The following is a 12166-nucleotide window of genomic DNA, read 5'->3' as shown; positions in this document are numbered from 1 at the left end:
AAGGTAGGACACATCCAGGAGGTGAGGATGTTCCTTCAAAGGGAGACCCATCTAGAGCAACTGAGGCTAAAATATGGCATTTGAAGCTAGGCTGGAGTAAGTTTCTAATCATTCTCTGCTAAAATCTGGCACGTAGGCTGAAGCATGGTTTCTCAGCCAGAATAGTCTAGAGAATGGTATTTAAACAAGGCTGTACGAGAGTCTTAAGCTAAAAGTCAGTACAGATCTACCTTTAGAGTGGGACATATTTGTATGTAAGGCTAAGCAAAATGCAGTCTGTTAGACCATGCTTTCCAAACTACATCACTGCAGAGTTCAAGCTCTAGCATCCTCCTCAAAGTTCCACTAACTACTCATCCTCACCCTTCGGTCCTGAAATACCTTCCAAAGTCGGCTTTAAGTGCGTTGCTGGAACAGTGTCAATGCTGAACATATATACAGTGTTCAAATGCAACTATAATTCTGCTCTTAAATGTTCCTTTCCAAACCAATTTGCAACTTAATCAGGTTCTGGCTTAAACTGAATTCATATTTAAGCTAGGTTTGCAGGAAAAAAAGAAGAAAATGTAAAAAAAATGACTGGGACTTGTCCAATGAAAATATTGGTTTGGAGTAGAAAATACAAGGAAGTTGGTCTTAGAAGAACTTGTTTTAAAAATATTTCATTATTGGGTTCTTTTTATACTCTTCTGTGTTGTGACTTATGAAAGATCATATCTATAGCTTTATACTAAGTGACCCTGTCAATATTCCTGTCACCTTTAAAGCTAAGAAGAGACGAACATTGCAAATGGCCAAGAAATCTTGTCCCCCTCCACTTCCACTCATAGCTGTGAGCTGTGCCCTTGGGTTGAGTGCTTGTTTTGCACACAAAACTATCACACATGATGGCAGATTTGGAAGTTCCCTCCAGTCTTTACAAAATGATTACTTTATGTATGTATATATATATGTTATGTATGTATGTATGTAGAGATACATGCAAGGACAAGAGAGAGAGGAAAGCAACAGAAAGATAATTAAGCCAGACCCATTTTCACCTTGGTAACTAATGCAGATCTACTGTAAGTAGGTCAAATATGCTGTTACATGCTTTAAACTGGCATCTGCTGTGCATTAGGCTGCTCAGAGCTTGGCTTCAGGATTTCTTCCCCCTCACAACCCCCCTTTTCTCACCTCTCCTCCCCTTTCCATGCATCTCACCCTGTCCTCTTACTGTCAACCCCCATAGGCATGTGCTCAAGCATAGCTCCCATTCCTCTAAATGATGATTTTGGGAATGAGGACTTGGTGGCAACCACAGAATTTAGCTCTTCTTTGGCTCCTGAGCAACCTCTGACCCTCCTGGAGAAACAATTACCTAACCTGCAGCGATGGTTTAAGGAAACCCCACAATTGCTTCAACAGGAAATGAAGCTAATGAATTCCATGGCTTAAACCAGCCTGTAGGTTCTCTGATTTCATGTTTTGACCTTCTTTGGGTTATTACCTTTTTCATCAGCAGTTTCTCAGTATGAGCATGCTGGATTTATGCTTTTGTCTTTGCAAGTGTACCCCGGACCAGGAGAAGCTGAAAATTACGTCCATGTCCTCATCTCTCTGCGATGGTGCCATTCCTGAGGCCGTTTCTCTCACCTTTCATGATTTTGGACACATTCAGAGATCAAAGTGGAAATGAGCAGGGCCCTGTGCTTTGAATGTGCAGCACAGCTTACATCTGCAGGGAAGCTTTGCCAGAGCCAGGCACTTAAAAACAGGGACTAATACCAGCAAAAGCAGAGAAGGGTGAAGGTTGTATCTATTTGTGTGGGAAGGCTGAGGCAGACCATGGGTCTTGCTCCCTGCTGTGCTCAGAGGCCTTTCTGACTGTTGCTTCAGTGCCCGAAATCTGCAGTGAAGATAGGGCAGAGGTTTTTAAGGGGTTCATTCTGATGGAGAGGGCAAAGGAGCCTGGAGTAAATTTTATGTTCTCATAGAATCATAGAATTGTTAGGGTTGGAAAGGACCTTAAGATCATCTAGTTCCAACCCCCTGCCGTGGGCAGGGACACCCTACACTAAATCATATCACCCAAGGCCTCGTCCAACCTGGCCTTGAACACTGCCAGGGATGGAGCAGTATGTTATCATCTCTTTGCCATATACCTTGGAACCTCACACTGTCATCTCTTCCTGTGCTCAAGGAACCTACCTTTGGACAGGGAGGACGCTGCAGCAGGCAGCTGTGGGGGTCAGCAGTGCAGTACGTGCTCCATGTCAGGAGGTGTATTGGGCTCTCCAAAACGAAAGGGTGCCAGGAGATACAATTCAGATCTCTCTCCTGCTTTTCCGTCCTCTGCTGATTTGCCTGTCTTACAAGAGTCAGCTTTTTAAGTATATGCACATGAGGGTGCCGAGGCGCTGGCACGGGGTGCCCAGAGATGGTGTGGCTGCCCCATCCCTGGCAGCGTGGATGGGGCTTGGAGCAGCCTGGTCTAGTAGAAGGTGTTGGAGCAGTGGCAGAGGTTTGGAACTGGATGAGCTTTAAGGTCCCTTCCAACACAAACCATTCTATGATAAGTAACGACTGCCACAGCTGTAGTTACCACTGCTGCTGTCCAGTGATGCTGCAGCCAAGTGCTTGAGTTTGCTGGAAGGATTTTTTGAGGGTGAAACCGCATTGATTTAAGAATTTCTCTTTCAGAAATCGTTTGCCAATCTCCCAGTGGCTTTCACCAACGAGCTTGACTGGCCCCAGTTCTCAGAGATCACTGGATTTCTGAACTCCACCATCGGGTAAGCCAACAGGCAGCATGGCCAAGTCATAGCAAGTCTTAAGGCCCCTTAAAGCACAGCAAGGAAAAGAAAGAAGAGTGCTTGAAAAGCAAAGTAAAAATGCACATCAGCTCTGCTTGTGCTCACTCTCAAATCAACACTGGATGTAGGGCTTTGGAAGAACCTGTTGAATATATAGACAATGCACAGTGCTCTGGCCTGGCCTTCCTGAATTTCAGGGTAGGTTTTAGAGCTGCTCAAATTGTAGCTTAGAAGGAGCTAAAAAACCGAAGGAATAAAACCTAAGGTCCCTGTTTTCAGAACTCGAGGGCAGGCAGAAGGGGGCATTGCAGAAAACAACAAAAATCAGCATTTCGCTTTCCTTGTTTTTCCCTCCACCCCCCTGGTTTCCTCTTCCTCCTGTTTCTTTTTGCTGCTGGAACAGTGGAACAACCAACCCCAGCATTATTTCACAGTATTCCCTTTTTGGGGGCAATCTTTCTTCCACTTTGTTGTTGTTCCCCCCCCCTCCTTAGAGGGAAATAGCAAAAGAAGAGTTGGAAGTGCCTGTGGCCTATTTGCTGTGGTACATTGGCTCATGAGGATGGGGAAAGGAGCAGGACTAGATGGGAAGACAGAAGCCTCTGCCAGAAAGCAGTGAGGATGGAGTCCAAATGCAAAGCAGATGCTTTGAAACGCCTGCAGGATTAATTGTGGAGTTCAAAAGAAATACTTGTGATTCTGTTAATCAGCTTTCTGGCCAGCATTAAGAGGCTTTTGGCTCCTGCCAGAGCTGGTGGCTATCATCACCAACAGCGCCTGCTCTGCCGTGGAGTTGCAGATGATTGTTATTTGCGATGTCTGCGATGGGTCACCAACACAGTGAAATGCCAAAGCAAGCATGAGTCAGGCCTAAAGAGGCTCCCTACCAACAGATTAAAAAGTTGGCAAGTATATTCTTTTCGAGGAACCAGATCTGTTGCACCACACACTTGTACTTGCTGCTTGCTTTCTTTTCTCCCTGTGCAAAAACCAGGTTCCCAGCCTCAGCTGCATTCACAGTGTGTGCTTTAAGGTGGTATACTACTTGGCAAGCCAATAGAGAAGAGCTGTGCAGCCTCCCCTTTCAGAGTCAGCAGCAAAAACAACTGTTAAAAGCCTACCACAATGTCAACATCCAGCTACTCAATACACAGTATGTAACTGGGCTCCAAAGAATCTGAAGTGATTCACAAGTGATCAGAGCTTAGTATTGACCCTGAAGCTGTCAGCGATAGGCCTTGGGTCAGTGTTAGTCTCTTTCTTAATCTCTTCCGCATTTGGAAGAAGAAAAAGGAGGACTGTTTGGGACAGTGAGGCATTTTTAAGACAAGTAGCTCACAATCCCACCTCACAGCGACTGAGTGTGGTGGAGACCGGTTGGCAATGTGCAGTGGGAGCCTGCAGAAATAGGGACACAAACTGATGTGGTCCATGCCCGTGATGCATGAAGAGGGACACTGCTTTTTAACTAATATCCTCCAACTGAGAAGGTCTGTTTGCTTCTCCTCATTTGCCTGCCTGCTGTGCTGAGAACCCAAAGAGCTTGGGTGTTTCTTGTGTAGCCCATTACATGGAGACTGGTTGATGTTATCATGCATTTCTATGTAAATAGTTACTTTTTACTGCTGGCTTCAGAACTTACTGTTGTCTCCTGCTTCTCTGCATTCATCCAAGTTTGCTGTTCTTAAGCCATTTGATTCCTTTGGTGTCTAAGTTCAAACAGAAAGGCAGCAGCCCAGATATAAATAACCAGCTTCTCCTCAGCTTCCTTTTGTGCTGTTATCCTTCGCATTTGCATTTTCATCTTCTCAACAGTGCAAAGAAAAGGAGAGAAGTAATCACAATCAAGCATAACCTGTTTTCAGATCAATCCATCCAAGACTTATGGCTTTGGGAAGTGAATGCCCTGCCAATATTTCTTCTCTTTTATTTACTGTTCCATAACAAGCAACAGAAAAGTCAATTAGTGAGCAATCAACAGAATTGTTTTGATAAATGATGTATGACAAAAGGGTTTTTTAAATCCTCATTTGAAAGACCAGGATAAAAGCAGCCTGGATGGAACATTTTCAAAGAAGCTCCCCATCAATTTACAGCTTTGGAGAGGATGTCTCGGCTTCCATTTTAGGCCACCCTGTTCAAGATCTAAAAGATTTATGACCCCAAAAGAGAGAGATGGTGAAACAGAAGTATATACATAACTGGGGCACAGAGCTGTTCAGAGATGAGAACATGCTTCGTTTTTAACCTCGGGGGTATTTTAACAAGTATCAGGTGAGTTTAACAGCTTGCACTTCCTTGCTTCCTTTCAGAGGCTGGACAGACTCTCTGTATCTACGCTTACGGAACAGGAACCGCTGTAATCACAGAGACCTACAGAACATCTCCAAAAATGGTATGGTTTTTTCACTCTTTTACAGAAAATCTTCCATGTCTGATGCTTGCTGATGTGTTAATGAACATCTTTCTTTCAGAATCAAAGAGAAACTCCTTCCTAACGGCATAGCTTTCTGATGGGAAAATAGAGAACAGCGCTTATTTAACTCAGCATCTTTGCTCCTGGCTCTGAGTAGGGAGGTGTGCAGCTTGATCACTTCTATCCATGCACCAAGTGAGAAATTCCACTGGACTAAAAACCAGTGTACCCCACTGTAACTCTATGGGTTTTTTTGGCCATAAGGGCGGATTTAGAGGGATATCAATAGCAGAGGTGCAGCATGTCTCATAGCAAGGGTGTCCGTGATGTCCTGTGACATCCTTTGGAGCTGGAGGCCAGCAAACAGAAGTCCTCTTGCAAAACTGGTGGTCAATGTTGCAGGCATCTTGATGGGCTCTTAGAACAGATTATAAAGGAGGACACAAAGCTAAATTAGAACTGGGACAAAAGAGGAAGATTAATGCAAGAAATAAGAGACAGGGAGAGGACAGCTAAGGAGGGAAAAGTAATGGGTTTGGGAGAGGAGCTGCATCCCTCACACATCTCTCCTGAGGCTAACAATGATTAACATTTGGAGTGGTGACCTTGGAGCAAAGACAAACGTGCATGCCTGATGGCATCTGTGAGTGATGCAAAATATGAACCAGCCCAAAGTGGGCCACATCCTTACACAGGAATAATTCGGATGAGCTTGGGAACAGCAGTGACAGCAATTGAGGCAAGTACAACTGTGCAGGACATGCATGGCAGAGCTAATGACGAGACTCTTGGCTGTAAACTTAGTGGCTCTTCAGGTGGTGGAGGGGAGAGGCCCTGGAGTGCAGGATAGAGCTGTGAAGATACTACGGAGGTTGCAAGGTGCATCACACACATAATTTCTCTAGAGACAAGGAGACAGTCCTTCCTCACATTGGCCACAGATAAGACCTCAGAATTTGCCTAGGGAGGAATGATTTTGGTGAGGACACAAAGAAGGGCTTTGGGGAAGATTAAGGCAACGGAGACTTCCAAGGGGATGTTAAGACACCTTGGCAAGGCAAAAACTAAAAGGGATTTCAGCTTTGAATCTTTTCAAGGCATAAACACCAGAATGGGAAGAATGATTAAAGCTGAAGGACAGCGCTGGTACAAGAACATGGGTTTTCATTAATCCTACCTCTGTCTGGAAGGGAAATTTAATAAGAAATGTTACTATCAAGGAGTGAAGACCTAGAGTAGCCTTCAGAATACAGGAGTGGGAGCAAAAAAGAAACCCTGAGTTGTTTCAAGACAGATACAGATTAAATTTCTCAAAAGGGTTGTCTGAAAGGATGACATTAATCTCCCTTGGAAATTAAGGTTTATGATGTTAGCTTTTGTGTCTTGGATTAGATGATGTCCCCAACATCAGGTTTAAAAGACACTTGATTATTCTGTGATTGTCACATTGTGTTTCTATTGCATTTAATTAATTTTCATGCTTCAGAAAACTGGCTGCAGAACCTCAGAAAATTTATTCTCCTCGGGGAGATAATTAGGGTTTATGGGATGCTCTTCCTCTCCAAAAGATGAGCCGTGTTGGCTGCAAGTGAGGAGCACTGCAGCCCCTGGTGCTGCTCGGAAACATGTTAAATGCTCGGCATTTCTCATGAGATGCAGGGTCAGGAAAGGTCTGCCCCGGCCTCCCACCTCCAACAGACAGAGTTGCTACCAGGCAGAGGAGGTTGCACAGACAAGAAGTGTGATGCAAGGATCATTTCGAGGCTTAGGTGGGCATTTTCATGTGGAAAAATGACCTCTGGTGCCAGCACTAATGCCTCTTGTACGCCTTTCTCCTTCCTGATCTACTTGAAGAGGTCCCTGCTCCCTGCAGGGGGGTTGGACTAGATAACCTTTGAAGGCCCCTTCCAACCCAAAGTTTTCTATGAGTCTATGATTCCTGTGGCACACATGGTGCTCCTGAGGCTTCAGGTTTTGCACATGTGTTTTTCAATGTTTGGTGTCACAGCTCAGACACCTCCGACTTTCTCATCTGACTTACTCCTCACTAAGTCACAGGGCACTGGAGTTGGTGGCTCCAAGTATCTCAGTCCCCCAGATGTGCTTTCTGGGGAAAGAATAATAGAAAGGCCAAACTAGGTGGTCAGTGGATGACCAGGAGTCAGTGGTTCTCCTCATTTATATCCTGTTCATCTCAGTACCCGATACCCCATTACCTTGTTCTGTTCTCTTTACATTAAGGAGGGTTGTACTTTCTGATCTTCCTTTTTCCCCATTCCTTCATAGACTTAAAAGAAAATATCACTTACTGTGTGCATGGCTCCTTTTTGTCTCCATGCATACCCCTTCCACCTACACTACAGCCGCCTGCAGGGTGTAAAAGGAGGTGAGCCTGGGCCAGGGCAAAAGGCTTCAAAGAAAATTGAGAAGGGAATTTAAGAAAAGGGAAGAATTACAAGTGATGGAAAATCCCAGGATATCTTCCCTGGGTAGCTTCTCCTATTGTGCCAACACCTCATGAGAGAGGTTGGCTTTTATTGCCTCATTTGGTGTAAGGGTTTCCCTGAAAGGGTGGCTTTAAATGGTCACTCTCAGTGTCAGTACCTCAAAAAGCTGGCCGCCAACCTGACCTAGCCCCACCTGGGACAACTGACAGAGGTTATTCATTCATAACAAACCTCTTCTATACCATCATTACTGCTTTCAGCTTGTGCTTGCACAAGCAGCTCCCAGTCTTAAGCAGTGTTTTCCATTGAAGAGCTTTGCTGAACAGATTTCTCAGGATAATTTTTACTGGGTGACTCTTTTAAATATGGTTTTGGTGTCTTTCCTGCCAGCAGCTTCTCACAGGGTTGAAGGCCATGGGCTATTTTCTGCCTTTGACTGTGAGGGCTGGGCATGAATGCTCAATTGTGGGGTTGGAACGCTCTTCCAAATGTTCTCCAGCACTTGCTGAAGATCCCTTGTAATGTTAGGAGCATTCTGAGAGTAAAATCAGTTGCTAAAGTATTACAAAGGATCACTAGAATGTCCTCAGAATTCCTAAGTAATTACAGATCAGTCTGGGAGTTGTCATCCATGTTTTGCATGAGATGCTTGGATAACGTGTGCTATTGCAAAACACAGGTAGTGTGCATTCCTTTGCCATTTGTAGTCTGATCTTGCCTTTGATCAGACAAATTAGGCCTTGCTAACATATGCTGTGGCTCACTCTGCCATCAAGCACCAAATATCTCACATTGGCTTCAAACCAGGATAGAAAAACCTAAGTTTGAGTATTTTTCTTTGTCTGCCTTGGGAATTCTAGTCCACCTGGAGGACTTTTCATCTGGGGAAAACCAGACACTTCTTTCTGTGCACTGTTGCATTTCCAATTGCTTTTAGAGAATGAGGGAGCAGAAGAAGGCAATGAGCCATTCTTATCCACACAGCACGTTTGGTGCTATCTGGACCCAGACTCCTCCAGTGCATGTCAGTCACACAAGGTCTAAGAGCAAGAAAACCAAGCGCAGCTCAGGCATGAGCGGGGTTTATGAGATTCAGGGTTTTCTTACAAGCAGAAGCAAACCAGCTCCGACTCCTGAACCAAGACCCAAAAACCCACTGAAAATACTTGGAAAACCACAGAGAAAGGGGCAGGAGAGACACAGGAGTGGCTGCCGGGACATCCAATGGTCAAGGGTAACTGCTCTGCCTCATCCCTTTTTCTCTCTCAAATATCTTCATCACATATCACATCCTGCATCACAAGAACGTCATTGATGGCTCAGTTTACCTATTAAAAAACCCGTTCATTTTCTTGATGTTTTTACTTGATTTATAACTGCTAATGCTTCCCAGAGAGCTGCCTGTAACTCCCTCACTTGCAGAGGTAATGCACACCCAAGAACAGCTTCTCGCTTGTTCTGTAACTACATTTCTTGATTCCTAAAGATCCCCCTAGTTTATTTGTGCTGGAACCGCAGCCCCAGCCTGGGGAGCTTTGCAGCTGAGTGGCTTAACAGAGGGTTGCTGAACATAGCTGAAAGAAGGGCTATTAAACAGAAGCAAAAAGTCAGCCGGTGGGAGTCATGTTCCAAGCCATATTTTCTAACGGGTTTGTGGTGCTCTTATTCTGCTGAAAAGAGCTTCTTGACAGAAGGGCTGAGTTTTGAATGGAGCAGCAGCCTTGGAGAGAGGCAGCAGACAGAGAGCTGGATTCATTGTAGCTTGGAAGAACTGGATTATTTAAACCATAAAGGATTTCTTGATATATGCGGTTGGCATCACCGTGAGCGATAGTAACAAAGGCGCCGCTATTAAAATGCAAAGTGTATTATTGCTGCCTTCGGAGTTGGTCTCAGATCTTTCCCCTATACCAATCCAGCAGGGATTTAATGATGTTCTGTCCCTGAGCGTCCCACCCAGGAACTGTGGGGAGGACAGGATTTGCTTCTCAAAGCACACTTCAGAGGTGCAATGTAGAAAAGAGGAGAAGAGAGAGACCAGGCAAGAGCTGAATGAAGAATAAAGGGAGTGTAATACAAGAGGAGAAGGAGAGAGAAAAGAGCAGTGAAAAGACTGCAAAATAAAAGGAAGCACAAGCTGTAGGGCCTACTTCTCTGAAGCTGATGCTTCTGTACATTGATGTGAGGCGAGCTTCTTGCAATCACAGTCCTAGTCTAATCCTGAACAAAGTATAAAGCCTTTTCTGTCTCCCTGTTTGCTATCACTGGCGTGGCAGGTGATGGAGTTGGACCTGTGTGCTGTGGATAGTTGGGATGGATATGCATGGCCTTTAAAGACCTGCTAGTAAGTTCTATGCATGAAGTTTTCCTAATTGGGAATTTAAGATATAAATGAAGGAGTACAGATGCTCAGAGACGCTTATGTGTAGCTAGCTCTTTTCCTAGGGGAGGGAAGGTTTGCATTCATTTTGGTGAATTGCCATCAAACTGCAGAGCTCCTCAGGAGGGTGCTGCTGGCCAATCCTATTTTTCCTAAGTCTGGCACTCATGGGGAGACGAATGCAGACACCCCAATGCTGGTGCCTAGTGCTATTGAAGATGCTTTGTGGTATCTTTCTCACCTCCAGGTGCCTCTGCAGAAGTAAGTGCACAATCACTCAGGCATCCTGTATTCTATCTGCCAGCCCCACTACAGGTGTCTTGGATACTCCGGGATGTCCAAAATGCCACTTGGTGCCTATGTTTAGGAACTGAATCAATGCAAACCTGGTATAGCTGTGAGATGCATATTCTCTCAGAAGAGTGGGAAGAGCTCCCTTTCCAATTTATAGGGAAAGTTAAAAGTAGATCGACTGTTAACAAGTCAGGTTGGCTGGTTTACAAGAGACTACTACGTTCAACAGATGGAAAAACGCTGCCAGGTCTGGATTAAAACCAGATCTAAACAACCCAGGGCTTGAAAGTGTTTGCTTTTCTACAGTCTGAAGTGTGGGAGTCACTCAGGTCTCTGGATATAGCTTTACACCCAAAAGAGTTACAGGGATGACTTTGTTGTTTCATTTTTTAATGCTTCTAACATTAGAAATGGTGGTGGTGAGACACTGTGGCAGGGGGGTGGGACTGGAGGAGCTCTAAGGTCTATGCATATATATATTCTATGATATATTCTGTGAACTATGCCAAGACACTGTGGCTTGCACTTCATTCTGTTGGTCACTGTAACAGTGTTGTGCTATTCATCTTATTCAGGTGGCTCTTCAGGAAATCTCCTCCACTTAATAAAGAGGTGAGTGTTTAATGGGATGCAAATGCTGGCTGTGGGGGCAGAATGGTTGCTGGCGTCTTTAAAGGAAACAAGCAGAACCCTGTAAGCACGTATTATACACAAGCCTCCTGAAAAGCATAGCTTCCTTTGCCTACTGTGCTCTGAAGTATGGCTGTTTCTTGTTTAAACAGAGTGTGTTACTCCTGATTAGTACCAATGTATATAGACATTTGAAAGCCCACTGTTACTGTGTCCATAGGGATAGGAACAGTCAGCTACTGGATAGCAAGAGGAAGAAGCTGTCCTTTTCAGATGGGGGGCTGTGTGGTGGTTGGGTTGAATTTAGTTTGCTTGGTGCTGATATAGCCTAAGGGATTTATTGTTCTCTCCTATGGAAAAAATAGTTACAAATCCTTGTCCCCTAACACTGAGCTTCAGAGCAAATCCCGATTTGATCTGTAGCCCAATCCTACACATAAACTTAATTGTCAGGCAAACATAGTCTTCTTCTCCCATCCTCTGATTAAAAGCTTCCCACCTATTTTGATTTATGTCCTTGCCCCAAAATGAAACTACTTCATTTGTCTTCTGAATAATACAAAGATAGAAAGCCAGCAGGGGAAACAGTGGAAAAGACAAGTCCATAAGCAACAGAAGGGAAAAGTGAGGAAAATCTGTACATAATAAAGCTTACTAATGTATAAAAATATAGTGGGGAAAAAACCCACCACCCCCACCCCCCCCCCCCAAACCCACCAACCCCCTCCCCCAAACCCACCAACCTATACACATCTAAGCAGGCTGCTTCCAAAGATGATCTCATTGAAGCATGGTTTGTGCTTCAGACAGACACAGAGCATATTTCCCCATTAACACAGCTGCCTATTGATCTTTTAGCTTGGCCAGAAACCAGCTGTTGGACAATCCAGCCACCGTGATCTACGCTACGATTGGGAATGACGTCTGCAATGGGTAGGGTGTAAATATGATTAAGAATCATAGTATCACCAGTGTGAATGCTTTGGAGTGCTGCTGGTAGCTTGGACAGATACATCCCACTGCTTGGCACTTTCCTGTGGTTGCATTTGTCTTTCCTTGCTATTCCTGTGTGCTGCATTCTTCTGTTTGGGCTGGAATTCCTGCTTGTGGCCTTTCTCCGTGCTCTGTCCTACTCCTTCTGTAGTTCTTCTACCCCTTTCTCCCCTTTGGCCCTTCTTCTCTCCTCCTTCTGCACTTTTCTCCA

The 12166-nt window shown here is 44.7% G+C and overlaps 1 protein-coding gene across 2 annotated transcripts in view; it reads left to right on the top strand.

Annotated features, from left to right (window-relative positions):
• The window catches only part of AOAH (acyloxyacyl hydrolase), a 54873-nt gene extending 42974 nt beyond the window's left edge, over positions 1–11899 (top strand). For both annotated transcript variants that reach the window (XM_061464311.1, XM_061464312.1), the window contains exons 13-16: positions 2683–2774; positions 5108–5190; positions 10908–10944; positions 11821–11899. In XM_061464311.1, the coding sequence (XP_061320295.1) occupies positions 2683–2774; positions 5108–5190; positions 10908–10944; positions 11821–11899 (291 nt within the window). The remainder of the gene's footprint in view (positions 1–2682; positions 2775–5107; positions 5191–10907; positions 10945–11820) is intronic.
• Positions 11900–12166: the final 267 nt, after the last annotated feature.

Source organism: Pezoporus flaviventris, unplaced genomic scaffold (assembly GCF_033815535.1).
Source record: "Pezoporus flaviventris isolate CSIRO_AGI_PZ_B2104156 unplaced genomic scaffold, CSIRO_AGI_Pfla_v1 ptg000037l, whole genome shotgun sequence".
Classification (NCBI taxonomy): Eukaryota; Metazoa; Chordata; class Aves; order Psittaciformes; family Psittacidae; genus Pezoporus; species Pezoporus flaviventris.
Note: the sequence above shows the minus strand (reverse complement) of the source record. Positions and strands in the feature narration are given on the sequence as shown.